Raw genomic sequence first — 25,854 nt, forward strand, 5'->3', positions numbered from 1 at the left:
TCCCTCAGTCCCCTAGGAAACGCCCCTTCCTCGGTGGCAAGCCCTCTCGCTTACAGCCAGTCATCTTTCGGGGAAGTTACCACGTGATCACACGGGGCGACCCGCCCCTCAAGCGCGAGCTGGCCAATCCCCTTGCTGAGGTGCGAATGGCCCAATCAAGTCTCTCGGGCCGGCTTTTGGGACACCGGATTTCCATCTGTCTCCTGGAGAGGATGAGGGGTGCGGATTGGGTTACGCCGCCGGAAGCGGGGCGGAACTTTGTTGTGGCGGTGAGGAAGAGGAAGCCCTGAAGGGTCAAAAGGAATACAAAAGCAAAGGCTATTTTCTTTCTTTTCTTTTTTTCTTTCTCTCTCTCTCTTTGTTTTTTGTCCTAAAGAGCGAGCGGTCTTAGTGGTGGCTTAGGGGTGGGCGTCGCCGAGGTGAGGGGGTCTCGCCTCCCGCACGCTGGTAGGTGAGTGCGGCCTGGGCCCTACCCAGCTTGGCTTAGAGACCTGGGCTCCAGCTTCTTCGCTGAGGAGATGGGGGGCTACGTTTAATGTGAGGTTTAGGGTGAAGCCGGTTCTCAGTCTGCGCACTCGCCTAGTGCTCTGAGTCACTGGGGCCAGGGGCTTGCTGGGGTCCGCCTAAGTGGAGCCGAGGGAGCCCGCGGGAGGGCCTCCCCAGTCGTGTGGGGAAGCATCCCGACCCTTTCTAGCGGTCTGGGGACTTCGGGCCTCTTGTCGGCTCTCCTCCACCGTTTCTGCTAGGTGGGAACACCCAGGCTCCAAGGGAGGAGCGGGCTCTCTCGCAGGGGTCTTGGGAGGGCTCCAGGCGACTCAGGCGATGTGGGAGTGGCTGGCTGGAAATCTTTGAATCACAGAACGCAAGTGTAGGATGGGAAACACACTTACTGTGTACGGTGTACCATTTGCTGTGCTCAGTGCATTTTCTTCTAATAGATAACAAGCCAGCATACTCGTTTTGCAAAAGAAAACTTAGGAAACTAAGACCGAGGGTTGAAGGATCTTGTTTGAGAGTTGTTTGCCCACGTGAACGTCTGTGCACACAGGTGTAAATGTGGAGACCTACTCGTTCAGAGCAGTGGTTCTTAATCTAGTAGAAAACAAGATTTTCTGCGGCCCGTTTAAATGCAGATTCTCCGACCCTACCCCCAGATAGTCTGACTGAGTAGGTCTGGAGTTGGGACAGGGGAAGCCAAGTGCGGGCCTGGTGGTCAGAATTCCCAATGACCTCTTGTGTACCAGCTGTGAGGTAAGGTTTGTTCGTTCTTCAGCTGTTTGGCTTGTTGATGTGCTAACAGGGACCCCATAAAATGGTTTGGAGGGCACTGCTTCTGAAATCCTTGAATCAGTGTTTATACTCCTTTTTGATACAAGGAATTGAACTGAAATAAAGACAGCTTTTACAGTCTTTCAAATAGAGCCCAAGACAGTTGTGTTGACAGTTTTTAGGGGTCTGCAAGCAAACTCCGGCCAATTATTTTTCTCAGCTGAAGTGTTGTTGCCTTAATCCCTTACAACCAGGAGGAGCTGTGTCCAAGACCGTTCACCTGGCTAGCAGTCTTCCCTTTCTCCTTCTAAGAATCTTGATGTTTGGTTAGAGTGAAGCCGTTGCCTCAGATATTGAAAACCACATAGCTGGTAAGCGAAGTAATTGTAGTGTGTGGTTCTGCCATAGGCTCCATCATATTGTAATTATGCCTCTGGGGCAGCGGAATTAAACAATTTAGTCTGCTCACTATTGATCACCTTCTGAAAATGCTTTGTCTTCAATTCTTAAGTATGGTCAGTTTCACTCGTTATTGTAGAATGTGTTTTAAAGATTGTTTTTGGTTTTCTGCATTTTCATGATGCAACTGTGGATGTGTTTTTGTTGGATTTGGTGTTTATCAGACCTTGAATGAGTGGATTAGTGTCTTTCATTAGTTCTGTAAAATTCCCGGCGAGTTTATATTCATATACTGCTTATGCCCCATTATATATCGCCTTTGCTGATTTAACACAGAGCCTTTCACTCTAATGTCTGTGTTTCTTTTTTTTTTTTTTTTTAAGATTTTATTTATTTGACAGATCACAAGTAGGCAGAGAGGCAGGCAGAGATAGAGGAAGGGAAGCAGGCTTCCCGCAGAGCTGAGAGCCCGATGTGGGGCTCCATCCCAGGACTCCGGGATCATGACCTGAGCCGAAGGCAGAGGCTTTAACCCACTGAGCCACCCAGGCGCCCCTAATGTCTGTGTTTCTTACTCCCTTTTTATTTTTCCACACTACATCCTGGATAACTTCTTCTTCATTAAATCTCAGTTTATTTCTAATCTGTTATTACACTGAAATCTTAAATTCAGTTAGTGCGTTTTTTGGTTTCTGAGGTTCTATTTGGTCCTTTTTCAGATGTGTCATGCCACCATGTTACAGTTTCTTATTCACTGCTGTTAATTTTGAGGCCTGGTTTTTATTCTTTAAACACAGTAAGCGTTGTTTTAGAATCTATGTGTGCCAGTTCCACTGTGTGAATTCCTTTTGGGTTTATTTCTTTTGCTCATTATTCCTGCTTTTTTTCTTCCCACTTCACCTTTACTTTGATGGTTTAGTTCTTTGGGTTATTGGGTTAAGATGGAGAAGGAGAAGGGTGCAGACTCTGCACCTTTTGTGAACTCCTGGCTTTGACTTTTGTTTCTGTTGCTTCATAAGGGCCTCAAAACAGCAGTTTTCAAAGTCATCGTCCGAGAAATCCTCAGTATGAAAGCCAGTTTGAATATTGGGCTTACTTTCTGGTATCAGAAATTTCTTGGGTTTTGGCCATATCTTTTACTATCTGGTTAATTTCTGTGTTTAAGAATTATTTAAAAATTTCTTCCAGATTTCGTTTGTTTTTATCATAGAGGTAGAGGATTGGTCTCAACTACCTAGCCCACTGTTTCTGGAAATGAAAGCCCCCCACCTTTTTTTTTTTTTTTTTAATATTTTATTTATTTATTTGACAGAGAGAGATCACAAGTAGGCAGAGAGGCAGACAGAGAGAGAGAGAGGAGAAAGCAGGCTCCTTGCCAAGCAGAGAGCCCGATGCGGGACTCGATCCCAGGACCCTGAGATCATGACCTGAGCCGAAGGCAGAGGCTTATTAACCCACTGAGCCACCCAGGCGCCCCAGGCCCCCCACCTTTTTAAGATTTTTTGTTTATTTGACAGAAAGAGAGATCACAAGTAGGCAGAGTGGCAGGCAGAGAGAGAGGGGGAAGCAAGCTCCCTGTTGAGCAGGGAGCCCAATGTGGGGCTCGATCCCAGGACCCTGGGATCTTGACCTGAGCCGAAGGCAGAGGCTTTAACCCACTGAGCCATCCCGGCGCCCCAGAGAGAGAGAGAATCTTAAGTAGGCCCCAAGCCCAGCGCAGAGCCTGCAGGGCTAGATCCCAGAACCCTGAGATCACCACCTGAGTCTAAATCAAGAGTCCCACACTTAACCGACTGAGCTTCCCACATGCCCCAGCCCCCTTTCATTTTGATTTTTGGAATCTGAAATTTGTGATTTCAGGGAATCTTGAGTTAAAGATCATTTTTCTCTGTATACCTAAAATTTTCACCACTGTTCCCTATGCAGTGTCCCAGCCACTGTCAACGTTAAGCTTCCCTGGTGCTTTTTTTTAGTCTTCCTTCTGTGAACTCCTCAGTGCTTAGCTTCTGTTCGTTCTCTTAATAGCATTTAACCTATTCTTCTTTTCCCCAAATTGCTTACATGCCACCCTTATCTCTTTTTCTGAATGTAAGTTCCTCATTCGCTAAAAAGTAGAGTACCCCCTGAGTACCTTGCACTCTGTGCCATTTGTACATGATAGGTCACCTGTCAAGATTGACCTCAACAATACAACTGAATGAGTTAGTTGGCCTTGTATGGCTTTTGTAATGCAAAGCCTTTCCCCCCTTATATTTGGTCTTAGGAGTTAGACAAAACCTAGTGGCAATTGGAGGTGTGGGGGGAGTAATTTAGTGTGGTTTATGTTCCAAAGCCAGCCTAGCCGGTAAAATAGTGTATAATCAGAGCTACTTTCGAAAATCTTTTTGGGAGGCATCATATTGGATGTAGGTATACCCGCACAGCAAAATTCCAGCATGGCCAGGTTTTTCCTCCAACTTTGAAACAGATGCTGTTTTTCTTTAAGTCTCAGGTGAAGTAGCTGGTTTGCTTTTTAGGAGTCCTAGTGTATTAAAAAAAAAAAAAACTAATAGAATCGTACATAATGAAGGAAGTATTTATACACTAACTAAGAGGGTTACATGGACTGGAGAACTGAGGATCAGCTAAGGGGATTGGTATTTTATGTTCTCTTTTTCTTCCGGTGCATATAGATAAATTCAGGGTAATTGCACGTATGATGAGACTGTTCTTGTGCTATGGAAAGCTCATGGTATATATAAATTCATTTAAAAAATTTTTTTTATTGTGTGTGTTTTTTTAGATGCCTGGACAACCAGAAGATGACTACAGATTGCTCTTTATAATAAACATTTTTAAATATGAATGAAATCGCATATGCTGTACGCAGATGTTTAGATTCTTTTAGTCTCCTCTGCTGCTGGAGTATGTTTAATAAGCCTTAGTGTTAGATTGAAGATTCCTTTGTCAAGTAACAAATGCTAGTAGTGTTCCCTGTTAGTAGTTGTCATGCTCTGAAGTTTTAAAATGTATAGGGAGGGGCGCCTGGGTGGCTCAGTGGGTTAAGGCCTCTGCCTTCGGCTCGGGTCATGATCTCAGGGTCCTGGGATCGAGCCCTGCATCGGGCTCTCTGCTCAGCGGGGAGCCTGCTTCCCCCTCTCTCTGCCTGCCTCTCTGCCTACTTGTGATTTGTCAAATAAATAAAATCTTTAAAAAAAAAAAATGTATAGGGAAAGCCCTCTTGATCTGAATTACTTTGGCCTGGTAGAAGTGACGTCCGGCCAGAAAGCTATCTATTTGGAATAGAGTTGAGTTTGCCAGATGGCAAATTCCTCTTAATTGCTGTCCTGCATTTTGAAGTCCCATGTGACTTAAACATCAGGGTAAAAATGTTGGAAGGGCAATACTTAAGTATATTTACTGATAAAAGGAAAGTAGATTGGCCTATTGTTTTTCTACCCAGACAGAAGACTTACAACACCATAACACAGAAATCCGATCCCCTCTGGTGTATTTTTATACTACTGTCTGTCTAATGTTAGAATTTGGAGGGAGTAGTGGCCAATGATGTAAACACTTAAGTAGTCTTCCATCACAGAATTCAGTTCCGTAGGAAGCCAGATCTCATTAACTTGTATCATGGCATTAGGTAAATGGAATAATTTTTCAACTCAGCAATAACAGTTACTTTGGGGGTAGCAATGTAAGCTTTCTTGTTAGCATGCTGTGTAAGACCCTGAGCCCGTTTTGTCCCACCAATCTGGAAATTAAATACTACAGTCTCCAGTACAAACACAAGACTGCAGTGTTTAACAGTTACTTTGGCTTGAAATATAAGAACTTTGTTTTTTCTGGCTGTCAAGCAAATTTGAAAACTATGTTCTTTATTTGTGTCGGTTTGAAACTTTTAAGTTTGGACAAAGTGATTTTAGTATGGTTTTGGTTTTCCATGAGTTCTCTATTTGGAGAAGTTAGATAATCCTTTTATAAAATAATGTAATGTTTAGTCTGATAATTAGACTTGAATTACCTTGGAAATAAAAAAGCTATATGAGTAGAGGAAAGTTGACAGCATGTATTCTTTTTTTTTTTTTTAATATTTATTTATTTGACAGAGAGCATAAGCAGGGGGAGCAGCAGAGGGAGAGGGAGAACCAGGCTCCCCAGTGAGCAGGGAGCCCAATGTGGGACTCGATCCCAGGACCCTGAGATCATGACTTGAGCCAAATGCAGACACTTAACTGACTAAGCCACCCAGGCACCCCGACAACATGTATTCTTTTTACAATTAAACACACTGAACGAAATGAATATTCCCAATGTAAGCCCTCTTTGTTCCTACATGAATCTTTATCCCAGACCCCTGGGCTTTGTGTTTTTAATTGTTCTAGCAAATGAAGGGGAAAAATAAGAGACTTATGAAAATTTTAGCTAGGCAGTTGGAATTAGAAATAAACAATTTCATTTCCAGTTTTTGCCTCCTTCCAAAACTAGGTAAATGAGCTACAGGTAGTCATCACCTCCCTCTTGCAGAATAAACAACCAATGAAAATTGAACTCCTCAAAGAAAAATGCTTTGTGTGGGAAATATTTGTCAGTATAACAGAGCATTTTTTAGTCAGTAGAAATTGAAAGTAGTGAGTTATTCTTCAAGAAGACATCAACTGTATAATACAGGAAAATGATTTAATTTTTGGTCATGTCTTTCCAGCTGTAAAGTTTTGTCGTGTTTGAATAGAATTCCCTATGGGACGTAGAAGCTTGAGCAAATGCTTATGTAATGTCTACCATTTTCTATAACTTATATTGGACGATACCTCGGAATACTCACATGAGATCATTCTTCCCTGCTTGAATTCTTCAGATCCCCTTTATGGTTGGTTTATTCAATAAGTATTTATTATCTGCCTAATATATGCCAGACACTGTGCTAATAAGCACTGTGAATACAAAGGGCTGCTGGAACAGTCACAAATGACAAAACACAATGGGTGAGTGGCGAGCGAGTTAACAGGTTGCTTGAGTAGGGGCGAAAGGAGAAGCAGGGAGGCTGATGGAAGGCTGTTGTAGTAGCCCTTGCTGGATGAGGCCCTGAAAAGAAGAGATTAGAAAGAATTCTTCTCTTAGAGGAGGATTAAAAAGAGGTCATTATGAGGTAGAAACAGCAGAACTTGGTGACTGGGGAGATGTAGTGAATTGAGGGGAGGAGTAGTCTAGGTTCATGTCTGGGTTTTCAGCCTGGGAAACGGGATTGATCCATATTTATACCCTTCATCATTGCCCCGTACCTGTACCATTCACTTTGGCAATTCATTATGTGTACTGTTATCTGGTGGTAACTAGTTCAAGAGTACTAACTCTTTTGAAGTTGATTTCCTCTCTGCACTGCATAGGATCTGACACAGTGCTGGACACAGAGTTCAGCATTCAGCACAATGTCCAGTTTATTTAAATTGAACTATTAATAAAACAGTAAAATAGAGAACCATGCTAAAGGGAAAATACAGAATTACCCAATTATATATACATGTAAGTTTTTCCTAATTTCTCTGTTTGGTTTGATCCCTTTGCTTACGTATTATGTATCTAATCCCTGTGTTTATATCACTGATCGATTTGCTCTCCACTCCTTGAGTGCAGATGGCATTTCTCTCACTCCCGTAACCAGTCCAGGGCTTAGCTTTAGTATTTTGTAGTAATGGCCAACCTTTCAAAACATTTTGAAAGCTTGTGTCAAACACTGTGCTAAGTGCTTTGTGTGAATTACCTTGTTTATCCTCCCAAAAGCTCTCTGTTGTGTGGGACTGTTTTAATCCCCACTGGGGAGTGCAACCTGTGATGAGGGAACCAGGACTCTGAGGACCTAAGTGACTTGCCAGGGCATACAGCTTGTAATTGGCAGGACCCGGGCCTCCGGATTTCAGAGTGTAGTATTTATCACTACCTGTGCTGCCTTGTGTAAGGAGACCATCCCAGAAGGTACTTGTTATACACTGGGGGGGCTGGATTAGGTCGTAGGGAAAGGCGTGTGGAGTGAAGCGTGCTTCTTGGCTGTGTGTATTTGACAGTGACCTTTTGACTCCCAAGAAAACCTGAATATTTCTGAAGAAGGAATATCCTGAACATTAGCCAGAATATTCAGGAGTGTGGCCCCTTGTTCATGAACATTTCTGTCCCTGCCTCTGACCTCTCCTAACACAGAAAGATGACCAGATAGCCAGGAGTGCCACTGGTGACATGGAAGGCAAGGAGGGAATGATGGTTAAAGCACCAGGGAATGAGGACCTGTGGAAGACGTGTAAAATCTAGAAAGAGAGGATTGACCAGTGCGAATTCTAATGTTGCCCCTTTTATTTTTTTTTATTTATTTAAAGATTTTATTTATTTATTTGACAGAGAGAGATCACAAATAGGCAGAGAGAGAAGGGGAAGCGGGCTCCCTGCTGAGCAGAGAGCCTAGTGCAGGGCTCCATCCCAGGACCCTGAGATCGTGATCTGAGCTGAAGGCAGAGGCTTAACCCACTGAGCCACCCAGATGCCCCTAGTCTTGCCCCTTTTAAACTCACAGAAATTCATTATAATTAGGTTGGCCTTCTAGTTTGTTTTATTTTGAGATCAAGGGGATATAAGGATTATAATACTAGTTGTAAAGAGCAGACTTTCCTAAGTGTTCATTAATTTTGACTTTGTGTTTTCAGGAAGGCCTCCCTTTGAGAGCAGTAGTTTCTCTGTCAAATTCTAAAGCCCTTGTCTTTCGGTTTCCTCTTTTCAGTATGCTTCTATGTTTATATTTTCAGTAACCATCTCTGATTCCTGGTTTTGTCCCTGTGGTGTGAAAGATGGTTAATAGTTAATAGCACAGACTCAACTTTTGGGGTAGAAGTTGAATTCTAACATGTAGGAGAAAAAGATTGGTGAGAAAGAGAATAAGAATTTCTTGGAATCCCATATGTTTATCTTTTCCCAAAATTGTTAAGTGTTGGGAAGATGGTTATTTCTCTAGAGTTTATATTTCAAATTCAAACCCTCTGCACATGTATCTTGAAGGCTTTGTCCCTTGAGTTTCAGGGATCTTTGTTAAAGTTAAGTGGAGGTAGGTTCTTCCTTTTCCAAAAAATTCAGCAGGCCGTAAAAATTAATGATTTTATTTTCTTAATTTTGAGTTATAAGAATAAATCAGTCTGCATTCTTATATAGATGGAAGCACATGAGATTCTAGGTTTTCTTCATTTTGGCCTACTAGAACACTTTTTTCAGTATTAACATAGATGTATTTTTTCATTTATTAAAATGTACAATGAAAATGAAGAGATGCATTTAATAGGAATGCCATGGCATTGTCATTTCCTAATATTTATTTCCCAGGTTTAAATCCTGCGCACCCTGTTCACTGCTTTGAGACACTATTATTTTTATCTATTTCATAAGATTAAGAGAACTAGGGATGTTTGGCTCAGAAAAGTGGCAGATTAGGAGGAACGTGGGAGTTGTCTTCAAACAGTTAAAGCATTTTTGGGTTGAGAAAAGGATTTGGCTCCTTTTCTGTAGTCCCAGTGGATGGAACCTATGTGTGGAATTTATAGGGAGACACATTTCAATTTGGTTTAAGGATGAATTGTTCTACTGGTCTGATCTACTTAGGGAGTCAGCTGCCTGGGAGTGAGTGCATTGGTCCCTGTTCCAAAGTTTTAGAATATGGGTTGAATGAAAATCTGGGAATGTGTGGTAGATTCATATGTTGGATGGAAAATCATATTAGGTGGAACATAAGGACCTGACCCTCTCTGCATTACTTACCAGGAAACAAGGGTGAGGGAAAGAAACAGATAGTCAATTTAGGGTGAGGGGGGAGAGCTATAGCCAACTAACAGACAATAAGAGAGGGGTACGTCGAGAGTCCAGTGTGTCTCTCCCATTTATGAGAGTCCCAATTTAAGACACTTAAGAATGCATTGGCTCTTGTTTCATAAAAGGTTATTCTACAGAAGTTGAGGGCTTTTTGGCATGGTTAGCAGAGACAGAATAATTGTGTTTCTGTAACAGGCCTCTGGCTGGAGACATTGAATGAGGCTAAATCAGTGTCCAGGGTGTGGGCTTTAGGTGGAAACAATAGCTTCTGCCAATGAATTTGGTTTTGTTTCTAGTAAATTTCAAAATTCTCTCTCGGAGTTGTTACATTCAACTAAACTTTAGCTGCAGTGGGATTTAGGCTAAAACTATTGTCTTGTTCGGAACGTTTGGGTTTGTTTTCTCAGCTTCCATTTTCCCCTTTATTAAAATGTCTACATGAACATTTTCAGCCTGAAATTTGGTATATGAAGAAAGCTGAAATTGACATGTCCTTCTTTTCAGCCAGGTTCCCAGGTTTCGGGGGAGGGGGCTGGTGAAGTGGATAAGGGTATGACTTTTTTATGTCATACCTGGATTTTGTTCTCAGCTCTACCATTTACCACCTTTTATTACCTTAGAAGAGTGACTTAACTTCTCTGGGCTCCCATTTCTTCACCTGTAAAGAGATAGTATTTCTCACAGATCAACGGGAGCATAATGAGGTACTATACATAAAAATGTGTTTAGTACATGATAAGAGGTTCAGTAAAATGGCAGCTATTTTATTTTTGTGCTGTCAGTAGACTTTTTTTTTTTTTTTTTTTTTTTTTTTTTGGTGAGAGAGCAAGAGTGGTGAGGGGAAAGGGAGAGAGAAAGAGGGAGATAATCTTAAGCAGACTCTGTGCTGAGTGCAGAGCCCAGCGCGGAGCTTGATCTCATGATCCTGAGATCATGACCTGAGCCAAAATCAGAGTCAGAAGCTTAACCGACTGAGTCACCAAAGCGCCCCAGTGGAGACTTATTTTTGTTACTAGAGGTCATCTTGGAATGGACATTGAGTTGTGCAGAGTATTTGCTTCCTCGTTAGGGTGTAATGCTATGAATAATATGTCTGAGTAGAGAGTTAATTCCACATTTCTTCAAAAGGAAAGAAATTAGCAAAGAAAAGCAGAAAGGCTTAAAAAGAGTAATGCACACTCTATTATTATTTCCTTCTCCCTTCTTTCTGAAGAGAGGTTCAGGTGGAAGTATCTAGATTTGGGATTTGGGAATCTTGTGCATCAAGATATGCATAAAGTGGCTGAGGTCATGGTGGGAGTAAGAAAAGAGAAGGACTGTAGATAGACTTTTTTTTTTTAAGAATTTTTATTTGACAGAGAGATCACAAGTAGATAGAGAGGCAGGCAGAGGGACGGGGGGAAGCAGGCTCCCAATGTGGGGCTTGATCCCAGGACCCTGAGACCATGACCCAAGCTGAAGGCAGAGGCTTAACCCACTGAGCCACCCAGGCGCCCTGAAGATAGACTATTTAATGGCATAGATTTGTAGCTCACAGAAAGGAAGGTCAGGAAAGAGATGGAGGACTCAGTGTAGGCTGGTGCAGAGGACATTGAATCTGAAGTTGGGAGGTCTGGACTCTAGTTTCACTTTCTCCATGTGGGGTTTTGTGTGCCTTTAGGCATATCCCTTCCCTGCTATACAGACTAGACTTCATCTCCAGGGCTCCTTGAATACCTGAGTTTTTCCATTCTGAATCCATTTGGAAACAATAACATGCAAATGGAGATGGTGGAATGTTCCTGAAACAGGAATTTCAAGAAGGAATAATGTCAGAAGTCACAGAAATAAAGGAAGTGAGATCTGAGAAAAAGAGGATGCCTGGGAGGCCAATTTGTCTAGAGAGGGACCAAGAAATATTTGCAGTGTTGGACTTACTATGGAACAGCACGTGATGAGAATCATTCCAGGTCCTCTTGCTGACTTCATAAGTAACATAAAGGTTAATAAAACTGCCTGATACATTAAGAAAAATGTAATCATGTGCTTCACCAATGATCTATAAATTAAACGACTAGAAGATTTCTTCAATTCAAAGTTGAAGGGAATTTTGAGGTAGTCTGTTGCTAGGTGAGACAGAGTTAAAGCTCCTTGTTTCTCTTTAGAATTTTTTTTTCTTTTAAAGATCTTATTTATTTAATTGACACAGAGTGACAGATCACAAGTAGGCAGAGAGGCAGGCAAAGAGAGAGAGAGGGAAGCAGGCTCCCTGCTGAACAGAGAGCCTGATGTGGGGCTCGATCCCAGGATCCTGGGATCATGACCTGAGCCGAAGACAGAGGCTTTAACCCACTGAGCCACCCAGGCACCCCGCTCTTTAGAAATTTAATTGCAGTTCTCACTTAAAGTGTTTCATTTGCTTTTTGTAGACCTATTGCTCCATTATGGATGGAGGGGATGATGGTAATCTTGTTATCAAAAAGAGGTTTGTGTCGGAGGCAGAACTAGATGAACGGCGCAAAAGGAGGCAAGAAGAATGGGAGAAAGTTCGAAAACCTGAAGATCCAGAAGGTATATGGGCTTATAGTCCAGCATGCAACATAAAGATCTCTAATCTTCCTAATAGCCCTGCAGAGTAGGTACTTATTTCCTAACTTTGGAGTAAGGGGGACTGAGGCTCAGAGGGGTGCAGGAACCTACATAAGGCCTCTGTGGCCACAAGCAGAACCAGGGTGCCCACTGTCCACTCCACTTGCTGCCTTCCAAAAGATTCTGCTAGTCCCTTCTGTCTATACAGGTGGATATAGGATCTGAGTGACTGAGAATGTGGCTAGTGACTGAGAAAGTGTAGGGTGGGGCTGGCCCCCCAATCCAGTTAGCGCGTCTCAGGCCGTGGGCCCTATTGACATTGGTAGTTGTCTTTGAGAACTGCTGGCCCCTCTCTGAGCTCCCAAGGGAAGCCATGGGCTTTGTACTATTTTTGTGTTATCCTTGCCCTCAGATCATGCAGAGACTTGATCTTTAAAATCCTTTGTGCTTCCAAAATAATGTGAAAAATTCTAAAGTATGTACTTTTTCTTCCCCCTCCCTTCTCCCCTTGCCCTTCCTTTCAGAATGTCCAGAGGAGGTTTATGACCCTCGGTCTCTCTATGAAAGGCTGCAGGAACAGAAAGACAGGAAGCAGCAGGAGTATGAGGAGCAGTTCAAATTCAGTAAGCTTCCGAAAACAGTCCGACGCTCCGCAGGGCCTCTTCGATGCCTTTTGCTTCGTGCGACACTTTTTCCAACTAGCCATGGAACTGTCTTGATTGTCTAGTCTCTAGATGTTCATTTGGTGGAAAAGAGACAACCTGCTTTCTAGACCACATTGAGCATTTTTGTTTAGAGCTCAAGATACCCATTTTAATTCTGTGCTGATGTCTGGTAATGGGAGAAGTGCCTTGGTTTTATGCCATGTTACCTCTCCAGAAGCCGAGGTGTTTACACATTCTTTCTTCTAATCCTCTAAAAGATCTGCTATTTGTTAAAAAAAAAAAAAAGGAGAAAGAAAAATCTTATTTGACTGTTTCCCCCTTAGCTTGCTAAGTGTTCCTTATTTGGTTATTTCCTCAGAAAACATGGTAAGAGGCTTAGACGAAGATGAGACTAACTTCCTTGATGAGGTTTCCCGGCAGCAGGAGCTCCTGGAAAAGCAACGGAGAGAAGAAGAACTGAAAGAACTAAAGGAATACAGAATATCCTTTGTACTTTGAGAGAAATCTGTACGGTGTCCCTTCTTCTCATCAACGTCTATGGATTTGAGTTTCCTTTTTTTTAATTTTTAAAATTATTTATTTATTTGACAGAGATCACAAGTAGGCAGAGAGGCAGGCAGAGAGAGAGGAGGAAGCAGGCTCCCCACCGAGCAGAAAACCCGATGCGGGGCTCTATCCCAGGACTCTGGGATCATGACCTGAGCCGAAGGCAAAGGCTTTAACCCACTGAGCCACTCAGGTGCCCCTGGATTTGAGTTTCTTCATAAATTGAATGAAAATAAGGTTTTTCTGCCCAGTGACCCCTGCGTTTCCTTTCAACACTGGTGTCCCTCTGACTGAATTACCGGAAGTGATTTATGGGGTTATGTTGCATGTGAGTCTGTTGCATTCAAAAGTCTAGATCCTTTAGGATTAACTAAAGGCCAAAATCCTAATAGTCAGTACCCGGGTATTTTTGCCTTGAGGGATTAGACTCTGAAACAGATGGGCAATGCAGAAAACTCATCCAGGGGAGAAATTGGCTTCTGAGTTTTAAAAGGAAATGTTTAGCAACTCTCCTTTGTCCTTATTAGGACCTTCCCTAGAAGTGTAGCCTGGTCTGTCCCCACAGAAGGGTAGAGAAAACAACAAAGATGACTTCGGTTTGGCTCAGTGTTGCCTTTTTCTCCTATGCTTGCATTAAATAGGCATCTAGAACTTGGCCGAGTCCGAATTCTCAATTCTGTGTGCCACACCCCTTGACTCATCACACTGCCCTTGCCCCCACATCTCTTCTTCTTCTGCTCTTTCTGATCTCAGTAACAGCACTCCTATGCCCCCATGTGCCTGGGCCAAAAACTACTTCCAAAATGTACTCCAGATCTGTGCAGTTCAGCTCCCTCCGTGCTTCTTGGGACCACTGTGACCACCAGATTAGTCTCTGCTTCTGCTCTCGCCTGCAACAATCCATTCTGCAGACAGCAGTCAAAAGGAACATTTGAAAACATATGTGGAATTATGTCACTTTCCTATTTGAGACACTAGTGGCTTCCTGTGGCATTTAGACTTAAGTTAGACTTAACCAGGCCCTGCACAGTTTAGGCCAGCCCCCCTTCCTGTTGTGTTTTGAACTCACTCTTTCATATTCACTAGACTCCAGCCTATCGGTCTTCTTTATGTCCCTCTCACATTGAGCTTTGTGATTTTATTTCAGGGCCTTTGTATTTGTTTTTTGGTCTGGAATGCTCTGCCTTCAGATTTTATAAGGCTGGCATTTTGTAGCACTTGGGTGTCAACTCACATCTCCTTCCTCCCAGAGACCTTCCCTAGGTACCCCATCTAACATTTCACTGAACCATGTCACTGTGTATGATGTCACCTTTTATTTATTTATTTGTTTATTTAAGATTTTATTTATTTGACAGAGAGAGATCACAAGTAGAGAGCCAGGCAGAGGGAGAAGGGGAAGCAGGCTCCCTCCCCACTGAGCAGAGAGCCCGATGCGGGGCTCTATCCCAGGACCCTGAGACCATGATCTGAGCCGAAGGCAGAGGCTTAACCCATTGAGCCACCCAGGCGCCCCTGATGTCACCTTTTATTTTTTTTTTTAATTTTATTTTTTTTAAGATTTTTTTTTTTTAAATTTATTTGACAGACAGATCACAAGTAGGCAGAGAGGCAGGCAGAGAGAGACAGGAGGAGGGAGGCAGGATCCCTGCTGAGCAGAGAGCCCGACTGATGTCACCTTTTAATAGTAATTTTCACCATTGAAAATCTCAATTTGCTTACTGGTTTGTTTGCCTCTTTACCACTAGAATGTACGGTAAGATGCATAAAAATAGTGACCTGGTCACCACTGATTTCCTTAATGCCTGGCATGTAGGTTCTTATTGTATATGTGAACAAATTAATGAATGACTCTTAGGAGAGGTTAGTGAAGCCACCACAGCTTTTTTCCTATGAGAATGCTTATTTGACTATTTCAAGCTTGTATGTTGAATAACCTCACTAGTGTGATTGAATAGGCTTTACCTCTAAAAATGAATGATACAGCTGCTTGTATGTGCTAGTTGGTATTTTTTTTTTTTTTTTTGCAGGGACCATGTAGTATGTCCCATTAAAGAGTTATGTAGGAAGGGCACCTGGGTGGCTCAATGGATTAAGCCTCTGCCTTCAGGTCAGGTCGTGATCCCAGGATTCTGGGATCGAGCCCCGCATGGGACTCTCTGCTCAGCAGGGAGCCTCCTTCCTCCTCTCTCTCTCTGTCTGCCTCTCTGCCTACTTGTGATCTCTGTCTGTCAAATAAATAAATAAAATCTTTAAAAAAAAAAAAAAGAGCTATGTAGGAGAAGGTGTGGGCTGATTCTCAGGGATTTGGTTTAAATCAAGGTGACTGATAGTGGCTGAGATAAGGGGGCAGCATGGGTGCCCCAAAACCTGCTGTGAACTGATAGCAAAAGACATGGCTTCCAGTCCCAGAGTTCCTAGTGGAATTTGGCATGACACTGAAGATCGGGAAGTCACACCTCAATCCCAGCTGCTGGATTGAGGCTGACTCTTCTGGAGCTCCCCTCCCCTCCTACCCTCCCTGGTGACTCCAGAATAATAGTGTGCATTGATGTTTGTAGAGGGGGGGCATAAAGATGGATTGAATTGTGTCAGGCTCCAGACTTTTTCCCCCTCAGGAAATACGTTAATTATACCAATCACTAGAATAATGTCTTCTTTTATGTGCTTAATTCGGCAGCTTAGCAAATAAACTGCGCCTCCCAAAGCAGCGTTCTGGGGAGTAGTGTTGGTTTGGTGTGAATGTGCAGGGCCCCTCAGTTTTCAGCAAAGGGAGGAGTAAGTAGGGGAGCAGTAAGGGGGGAGAAGCTTTCCTGCCCTGCTGACATTACAGCACAACATTGGGGAGGCCCCAGAGGTGTTGGATTTTCTTGGAAACTTGGTAAGTTCTGACTGGCTAGCACTGAACAGCGTTCTAACCCACTGATACATAAAGCAGGCATCCTAGCTTGCAGGTAGCCAGAGACATGTCGAGATGGAGGAGATGGAACTGAAGGGTTAGCCGTTTGTTTCTTGAAGCTCTAAGTCAGGAACTGGTTCGATCGTTATAATAGGACACATTTTATGATGTGATACTTGTGAAGGCAGAGAAGCTGTGGTTTGTGCCGTAGAAACAACAGAACTCTTGTTTGCTTTAACAATATTATATGTGTTAAGAACTATGTAATTTTTTTAAGTACCTCATCTAATGAATTCTTTGATATTTTTGAGGGGTGTTTGTGTTTTTAAAGCACTTTAGGGGGAGAGGAACTTAAGCGTAAAAATGGCTTATGCTTTGGCTATGGATCAAAAGTAATGATTTAACCCCCCCATGTCCCCCAAAAAGAAAAGATTAGAGGCTTTTTTTTTCCACTTTAAAAGAATAAAAAGTGAAGTGCTGGTTTCTGCTTGTGTCCTACTGTTATAAAAATGCATGTGTTTTGTTGTTAATTTTTTCCATTTTTGTTTTATTTTTCAATATTAAGAATTCTGTAAGACTTTATCCCTTACCGATGGAGTTGCAGGTAAAAATCTGCATGCTGGTGGTTTTTGTCATTTGGTATTAGAAGGACGAAATGTGATTCTTTCATTTTTATTCTAGAAAACCAAACGTGTAATGTTAACATATTACCAGCTTCCATGTTGACTTTGAAACCTGGTTTCAGAAACACAGAATAGTACTGAGCATTTTGCATAATCCCCATGAATACTGCAAATATTTAAGGTAACTGGTGCCTGTAAGAACAGAGTTAGTGCCTGAAGCGTGATCAGAATGAGAATTTCCTGATTTCTGGTACCTGGTTTTCTTAGTGCTCAAAGACCATATACCTCTCTGCCCACCTGCTTGGGCTGATAATACCTGCTTCTTAGATTTCTTGGTCACTAGATGTCACTATTGTTCCAGTAAGGCACTGCTACCTCTTAAAGAATTGCACCACATTCAACACTTAAAATTCTTGCCTAATGGATTGTGAGAATATGAAATGGAAGGAGGGGAAGGGCTGGTGGAGGGAACAGAAGAAAGTGACAGACCTTGACACCCAGCGATTGGTCTCATGCCTGTAAGGAGTGAAGTTACAAGTGAACTGGTTATACTTTATTTTTTTTTAAAAGATGTGTTCATTTATTTTAGAGAAGGAGAGAGTGCACATGCGACCATAAACAGGAGGGGCAGAGGGAGAGGGAGAGAGACTCTAAAGGTCTCAAGGAGCGTGCTCCAGAGAAAGCATGAATAGGGGGAGAGGAAGAGGGAGAAGCAGACTCACGGAAGAGTAGGCAGAAGACGAGGCAACTTGATGCAGGGCTTGATTCCAGGACCCCGGGATCATGACCTGAGCCAAAGGCAGATCCTTAACCGACTGAGCCCCCCAGGTTCCCCTTGTTGCACTTTTAAAAACATTTTGGTTCATGTGTTGTATATGCACTGGGGTTTCTCATTAAGATCACCTTGAAGAGAGGGGCGCCTGGTTGGCTCAGTGGGTTAAACCTCTGCTTTCGGCTCAGGTCATGATCTCGGGGTCCTGGGATCGAGCCCTGCATCGGGCTCTCCGCTCAGCGGGGAGCCTGCTTCCCTCTCTCTCTCTCTCTCTGCCTGCCTCTCTGCCTACTTGTGATCTCTGTCTGTCAAATAAATAAATAAAATTTAAAAAAAAAAGGATTACCTTGAAGAGAGGTTTAAAACCATTTCCTGGGCCTCTGGAGGTCCTCATTCAACAGATCTGAGACAGGGGAGGGACTCTGTTTTTTAATGAGCCTTAAGGTGCTTCTGACGTTGTCTTGTACCAGCAGAGGAATCCGTCTTTGTGGTGTCCAAAATTGAACGCCACTGATGGTCCTAGGACATTCTGCAAGATTTGATTTTACCCTTGAGCAAAAAAAGCAAATACTTAAAAATTTTCAGGGAAGCCACATTTTTTTCTGTGGCTTTTGTATTTCTTAAGATCTTTGTTTACCCCAGCAAGCTGTGGCCCTGTTTGGGGGGAGGTTTTCTGACTGTAATTCAGATTTTCACTGAGATTCAAAGGGGAAAAGTTTGCTTTTCTGTAATATATTTGGCTTGATTTGCCTTCTTCCTCCATGGTTACCTTCATTTCTCTTCAAATCAGCTGGGTATGATGGGCAGAATAAAGAGGAAAGAGTGTTGTTTTTGATATAAACAGACTAAACATTACATGGCAGACCGGAAGAGCTAGTGGATTATGTGTCTCCCCTTGACTTACCATTGTCCTGCTATAGCTCTTTTTGTTTAGTTTGACCCTTAACCTCTAACACAGTAATCTCAACAAAGTTGGAATTTCTCCGGAAAACAAGAAGGAGGTGGAGAAGAAAGTGGCTGTGAAACCCATAGAAACCAAGAACAAGTTCTCCCAGGCCAAGCTGTTGGCAGGAGCTGTGAAACATAAGAGGTCAGCCAGCACTCACACGACTTCGGTCTCCCTTTGACTGTGTACTCTGAAATGCCACTTATAATGGTAGCCGGAACACACGGTTACCTAAGCGGCAGTCTTGGTGACATTTCTTTGGTAGCCCTACCATTCTCTCCCCCTCCAGATTTGGTGTGTTCTGTATTCTTGTTTAGCCTTGTCTCTCTGATTGTTCATTCAGCAGGGTAACAGCTACTCTTCATTGGGCACCGGTCATGTGGCAGGCATTGTGTTAAGTGCTTTCCATTGTGTTAATGATCTTAACTCTTTCCACAAGTCTACGTAGTATAGGTTTAACTGTTAAAAACCTTTGTCCAAGGTCACAAAGTAATAGGAGAGGTGGACTTCAATGTTTGAGCATCTGTTTCTAGGCAAATGAGATAGCGAGTTGTGTGAAGGGATTTGGGTAAGGTGTCATGGGAGCAGGGAGGAGGAAACCCATAGCTCCCTGGGAGGGCGTTAGAGGGGGATGTTGACCAGGTAGATGACTAGGGCTTTGACAGGCAGACAAGGGGGAGAACATCCTGGGCAGCGGGAATAGCAGCTACAAAGGCACTGTGGCCTGTGAGACCATGGAAGCTGTGACTGTGGCACAGACCTGACTGGGCTCCTTGCTGATTGAAGTGGGGTGGCGGCACAGCCTAGAGGTTTTGTAAGTTCTGTTTTAGTTTTGCTCCTCCCTGCTAAATCCTGAAATGGCTCCAAAGTAATGAAATCTGGTTGTTTCAATTTGACCAACGATACCGTGGATGAAATAATGTTACTCGTTAGTGCAGTCTATTAGGAAAATCAATATGGCAGCCAGCCACATGTTTTCAGGGGAGTGCGTTGATGCACTGTTGTGGTTTGGTGCCCCATCCGTCTGCTGCAGATGTTCCTAGGAACATTACTTCCATATAAAATTGTCATGATTTAGCAGTGCAGGGGAGGAATAGTAGTAACCTGAAAAGGGCCAGTTACCTGAGCCATGAATTATTCCTTTCAAGTTTTTCATGGGAGGGGCAGGCAGAGGGAGAGGCCAGGACAGAAAGAACCGTTAAGCAGGCTCCACACCCAGCAGGGAGCCTGATGTGGGGCTCCATCTCTCAACCCTGAGACCATGACCCGAGCCGAAATAAGGCAGATGCATAACTGACTGAGCCACCTAGGTGCCACTCTTCCTTTTAAGTTGACAGAAGCTTTCATGCCTGGTCCAGTGTATTTCGGGATTTGGTCCTGGGTCGTTTTACTGGACTTCTCCAAAGTGGACAGTTAGATACTTCTCAGCAGTGTCTTGCTGTTAGCAGAATAAATGTTAGGACTGCCTCCCTTACTTAGTCCTTAGCTCACCTTTTATTAGATCATCATTTATTGTTGTTTTGTGTGGCAAGATGCTAAATGAGTCTCCTGGGGCAGCACTTCCTCATCTACCCAGGCTTGGGTTTATTAGAATCACCCAGGAGTTTGTTAATGTGAATTCTAGGCCTCTCACTAACTCTGGTTCATTAAGTTTGAAGTGAGCTCTTGGAGTCTAATCTTTGAAATCGCATGGATGATTCTGGTGCTTGTGAAAGAAAGTCTGATGGCGGTGTGTGCCTAGGACATGATCAGCTGACTGAGCCAACCTCTGTGCTCCCTTTTCCTACCCTGCCATCCTCACCCCATGTTTCCAGATCTGCTTGGTCATTCTGCATGTCTTTACTTTTAGTAGTTTGGGGGTGTGTGTGTGTGGGGTGGTTGTGTTTGGTTTGGTTTCAGCTACCTATATAGGTATCCCTAAACAGTATAATGGCTTCCTTGGTTTTGAACTTTATAAAAATGATTTCATTCTGTATATGATCTGTGAATTTGGTTTTTCACTCCAGTTGTTTCTGTGATTGAAACAATTTTTTGTGTGTGTTCACATATATATAGCTGTAATTCATTCATTTTCCTTGTTGTATGATGGTGCTTTATATGAGATACCAAAATGTGTCTGTTCTCTTGTGGATGCATGTTTGAACCATGACAGATGGTGTTGAAAGGTCTAGGGCATGCTTTGTTATGTATGTGCAAATGTTTCTCCAGAGCTCTGCTGTCCAGTATGATAGTCCTTGGCCACCTATGGCTATCTAAATTCAAATTAATTAGAACTAATTTAATTAGTTCTAATTTAAAATCCAGGTTCTTGGGGCGCCTGGGTGGCTCAGTGGGTTGAGCCGCTGCCTTTGGCTCGGGTCGTGATCTCGGGGTCCTGGGATCGAGTCCCGCGTCGGGCTCTCTGCTCGGCGGGGAGCCTGCTTCCCTCTCTCTCTCTCTCTCTGCCTGCCTCTCTGTCTGCTTGTGATCTCTCTCTGCCAAATAAATAAATAAAATCTAAAAAAAAAAAAATAAAATCCAGGTTCTTAGCCACACTAGTCACATTTCAGGTGTTAAATACCCACTGGAATTAGTATGTGGCTAATTGCTGCCCTACTGGACAGCACAGATACAGCGATATATAATGATTTTGTAAAATTTTTCTTAATGGTTAGTAGGTTTGTTTTTTTTTTAATATGGTCCTGACTTTTTTCTTGCCATTTATATCTTTTTACTTTCATTAGTTAATTTTAAGGTGGTCAGTTTTTTGTTTTCGTTTTGTTTTTTAAGTAGGCTCCACTGCCAGCATGGAGCCCAACATGGGTCTTGATCACGACCCTGAGATCAAGACCTGAGCTAAGATCAGGAGTCAGGTGTTTAACCACCTGAGCCACCCAGGGCCCCAGAAGCTGATTTTCTAGCAACATTTACTAAATATTTCTACCTTTCCCCAGTGACCTTCAGTGTCACCTCTGTCCAAATCCTTGGGTTTGTATGGGTGTTCCTTGTTTCTGTCCCTTGGGTCTGTTGGACCAGTACCACTCTGTAATTATTGTAGTTTTTTTTTTTTTTTTAAGATTTTATTTATTTATTTGACAGAGATCACAAGCAGGCAGAGAGGCAGGCAGAGAGAGAGGGGAAGCAGGCTCCCTGCTGAGCAGAGAGCCTGATGCTGTGTTCAGTCCCAGGACCCTGAGATCATGACCTGAGCCAAAGGCAGAGGCTTAACCCACTGAGCCACCCAGGCGCTTCCCCTCCCTACCCCCACATTTTAACACCTTATAGCAGTGGTGTCTTAAGAGTCTGTGATACATAATACTTGTCTTTTGTTGCTGATTTCTGCCTTACTTGCATTGTGGTTTATATGTACTGATTTTTAAATTGCTTTAAACTCGCTTTGTGACCCATTCCTGAGGTTAATTTTTGTGAATATTCTAAGTGAGCTTGAGAAGAATCCGTGTTTTGCAATTGTTCTGGTTTTCATGTAGGTAAACCAAAGAAGCTTGTTAATTGTATTGTTTAAATCTTCTGTGTTTTTACATCTTTGTCTGCTTGCTTTCTCAGTACTTGAGTATTTTGAAATCTCCCATTATAGTGATGTTTTCTTGATTTTTCTTCAGAATTCTGTTGAATATATATTTTAAGCTCTTTAATTAGGAGCATACATGTTCAGAATTGTTATTTCTTCATAGTGAATTAAAATGTTTGATTATAAACTAATCTACTTTATGTCTTATAATGTTTTTGCTCTTAAATTCTTTTTCCCTAAAATTTTAATAGGTAGCTCAGCCTTCTATGGGTTAGTATTTGCTTTGGTAACTCTTTTACTCTTCTTTTGTTTTCAGTCTTTCTGGGTCTCAAGTTTTTGTTTTATTTTTGTTAAATTTTTTGGTGTGTCTTACAAATAGCTGGTTTTAAATTGAGGATGTTGATCTTGTTTTACAGGTAGGCTTGGATTTTTTAGCATTTTTTTTTATAGTTTCTGCTATCTTAATGTTGTCATTTTACCTTAAAAATATTTTTTCCTGGGGCGCCTGGGTGGCTCAGTGGGTTAAGCCGCTGCCTTCGGCTCGGGTGGTGATCTCAGGGTCCTGGGATCGAGTCCCGCATTGGGCTCTCTGCTCAGCAGGGAGCCTGCTTCCTCCTCTCTCTCTGCCTGCCTCTCTGCCTGCTTGTGATCTCTCTGTCAAATAAATAAATAAAATCTTTAAAAAAAATAAAAATAAAAAAAAATATTTTTTCCTCATACTGTTTTTTAAAATTTACAAATTTTAAAACCTTTTGTTTGTTTTCTTTCTACTAGTTTCTGTGTTCTGTTTTTGGTGGCTAAATTTGCAGCTTACCAGGAATACTTCGCAAAACCTTAAGTTAAATAGCTATCTTACTTTCCTACAAAATTATACATGGACCTTAGAACTAGGAGCTATAATCACGTCTTCCTTACATGCTACTACTGCCCAGGACTTAGTATGGTCATGTTTAACACACAAATTAGATTGTATTTGCCGGTTTCTTTGTTCACTAACCCTTCCTTCTGTGATTACGGCCTTCTTTCTGAGATCATTTCTTCCTAGTTGAAGTGCATTTTTTTTTCTTTTTTTGACTGCCCTCAATATTAGTAGTAATGGTGGAGCTGGAGGTATGATTATGCCTTCTCTACGCTACACAGCAGGAGAAGTACATTCTTTTGACATTCAGTGAAGATCTTTTGGCTGACTTTCAGAATCTCTAGCATGTCACTAAAGGAGAGATTTCCGTTAAACTTTAAGAACTTAACTAAATTTTTGTCTTTTGTGAATGTGTCCACATACTCCCGCAGTCCATCTGTGGTTCTAACCAAGATGAATGATAAGGACAACAAAGAATCTGAAGTTTAGGTGATGCTTGAAGATACAATGCTCCACTCCTTGAATTGGCCAGAGGTTTAAGTTGTTTTTATAACAATAATGTAACTGGAAGGATATTAAGAACCTGAAATGAAGACTTTTCATTTCAGACCACCCCTTTGAGGCTACCTGAGACCCATATAAATGGTTATTGGAGCTCCTGATTCCTGAAGTTTTAATCCCTAAGATTGGACATAGCTCAAATTACCGTATTTTTTGTTACAGCTCAGAGAGTGGCAACAGTGTGAAAAGACTGAAATCGGACCCTGACCCAGATGACAAGAGTCAAGGTAGGTGGCAGCTTCCATTTCACTATTTATTCATAATACACGTGAACCATAGTACAGGGCTGGGCTGCATTGTATCTGTGAAGGAATGCATGGATCTCTAAGCAAGCTTTTTTCTACCAAGCAGGATTTACACCCACGAGTATGTCAGCTGTCCTGCTGATCAATATGTTAGAAACCCAGTGGAATTGATAAATGACAATAGTGATCCCCCAGAAGTGCTTCCATAGACAAAGCCCTGGTCATATCACTCCTGCTCACAAAGGGTTTCTCTCAGTCTCCCCCAAATGTCAGGTTTCTTGATTTCACCTGGCTGGCTACCAGTGAGAGGTAGAATGCCTGGCTTTTGCTGATCTTGGATTGGATTGAGGCTAAAGGCTAATATAGTTTCACAGAAGTACACTTTCATGGGTGGTTACTTGTATGCAATCAAATCTGGCACTGTATTAAGTGGCACAGAGTTGTAAGTGAAGGTGAGTGTTCCTGAAGGCTGGATCAGGGATGAGAAATTCAAGAGTGTTTTTAGTTCTACCTGTAACCCCCTGTGGGATTGAGATGGTGTGCTAAATTCAGTGGGTCATCTCTAAAACAGGGCTTATATTTATTTCTCTCTGAAAAAATAATGGATATTTAAAAATAATGTATTGGCCAAGTAACTGCAATTTATTTATTTTTAAAGATTTTATTTATTTATTTGACAAAGAGAGATCACAAGTAGGCAGAGAGGCAGGCAGAGAGAGAGGAGGAGGCAGGCTCCCTGCTGTGCATAGAGTCTGATGTGGGGCTCGATCCCAGGACCCCGGGATCATGACCTGAGCTGAAGGCAGAGGCTTTAACCCACTGAGCCACCCAGGTGCCCTGTAACTGGAATTTAAGTAAAAACTTTTTAAAATGCAAAAAAAAATATATATATATATATTTGCTGACATCAGTAATGGTGAGCTGTTGCTGATAACTTTTTGCTCTTAGAATTTACTTTTTTTTTTTTTTTTTTTTTAAAGAGCGAGAGAGAATAGGAGAGGGAGAGAGACAGTCTTAAGCAGGGAGCAGAGAGACAGTTTGGGTGTGGTGCCCAACTTGGGGCTTGATCTCAAACCCTGAGATCATCCCCTGAACTGAAATCAAGAGTCAGAGGCTTAACTGAGCCAGCCAGGCACCCCTAGAATTTACTTTTAAAAAGGACATTGAGGGGCACCTGGGTGGCTCAGTGGGTTAAGCCTCTGCCTTCAGCTCAGGTCATGATCTCAGGGTCCTGGGATCAAGCCCCACATCAGGCTCTCTGCTCGGCAGAGAGCCTGCTTCCCCCTCTCTCTCTGTCTGCCTCTCTGCCTAATTGTGATCTCTCTTTCTCTCTGTCAAATAAATAAATAAAATCTTTAAAATAAAAAATAAAAAGGACATTGAGTGAAGAGTCTCCCTTCAACATTCTGTATCCTTTTCCATGCAGTTCTTTCTGAGAGGGAAACAGTATTTCTTACGTATATATCCAGAGCTATTGTATGTATATACAAGCAATTATAAATATATTCTTTTAAAATTAAAAAATTTAGGTAAACATATTCAAATGTTGAGATAATGGAATAATGAACCCCATCATATAGCTTCAACAGTTTTTAATACATGTCCAATCTTTTTTTTTTTTTTTTTTAAGATTTTATTTATTTATTTGACAGACAGAGATCACAAGTGGGCAGAGAGGCAGAGAGAGAGGAAGGGAAGCAGGCTCCCGGCCAAGCGGAGAGCCCAATTCGAGGCTTGATCCCTGGACCCTGGGATCATGACCTGAGCCGAAGGCAGAGCGACCCAGGCGCCCCAATACATGTCCAATCTTATTTATACCTTCTCAACTGTAGTGTTTTGAGGCAAATAGCAGACACTATATTGTTTTGTCAATAATTCTTCTTTACCTATCCTTAAAAAAGTAATTTTTTAATGTGATTACAATAACATTATTACACTTAAAATAATAATAATTTCTAAATATTATCAGATACCAAATTAATACTCATTTTCCCCAATTTTCTCATTTTTTTCTTGGCAATTGACTTTTTTAAAACCAGGATTCAAGCAAGGATCAGACATACATTGTATTTGACCTAGATGGCTTTAAAAAAAAATATTGAGATACACCATAAAATTCATTCTTTTAAAGGACGCAATCCAGTGGTTTTTAGTATGTTCACAAGAA

At 42.2% G+C, this 25,854-nt stretch overlaps 1 protein-coding gene across 7 annotated transcripts in view; it reads left to right on the forward strand.

Annotated features, from left to right (window-relative positions):
* Nucleotides 1-6: 6 nt before the first annotated feature.
* Nucleotides 7-25,854, forward strand: part of PSME3IP1 (proteasome activator subunit 3 interacting protein 1) — a 34,105-nt gene continuing 8,257 nt past the window's right edge. The window contains exons 1-8 of one of the 7 annotated variants that reach the window (XM_047712408.1): nt 238-451; nt 1,049-1,251; nt 1,524-1,640; nt 11,904-12,045; nt 12,588-12,686; nt 13,087-13,208; nt 18,525-18,658; nt 23,605-23,669. In XM_047712408.1, the coding sequence (XP_047568364.1) occupies nt 11,919-12,045; nt 12,588-12,686; nt 13,087-13,208; nt 18,525-18,658; nt 23,605-23,669 (547 nt within the window). In that variant the 5' untranslated portion in view covers nt 238-451; nt 1,049-1,251; nt 1,524-1,640; nt 11,904-11,918. Of the gene's footprint in view, nt 141-175; nt 452-1,048; nt 1,252-1,523; nt 1,641-11,903; nt 12,046-12,587; nt 12,687-13,086; nt 13,209-18,524; nt 18,659-23,604; nt 23,670-25,854 lie in introns of those variants that run through there. The other 6 variants (XM_047712410.1, XM_047712409.1, XM_047712411.1 and 3 more) reach the window with 6 other exon arrangements.

This window comes from Lutra lutra, chromosome 17, assembly GCF_902655055.1.
Source record: "Lutra lutra chromosome 17, mLutLut1.2, whole genome shotgun sequence".
NCBI classification, from domain to species: domain Eukaryota; kingdom Metazoa; phylum Chordata; class Mammalia; order Carnivora; family Mustelidae; genus Lutra; species Lutra lutra.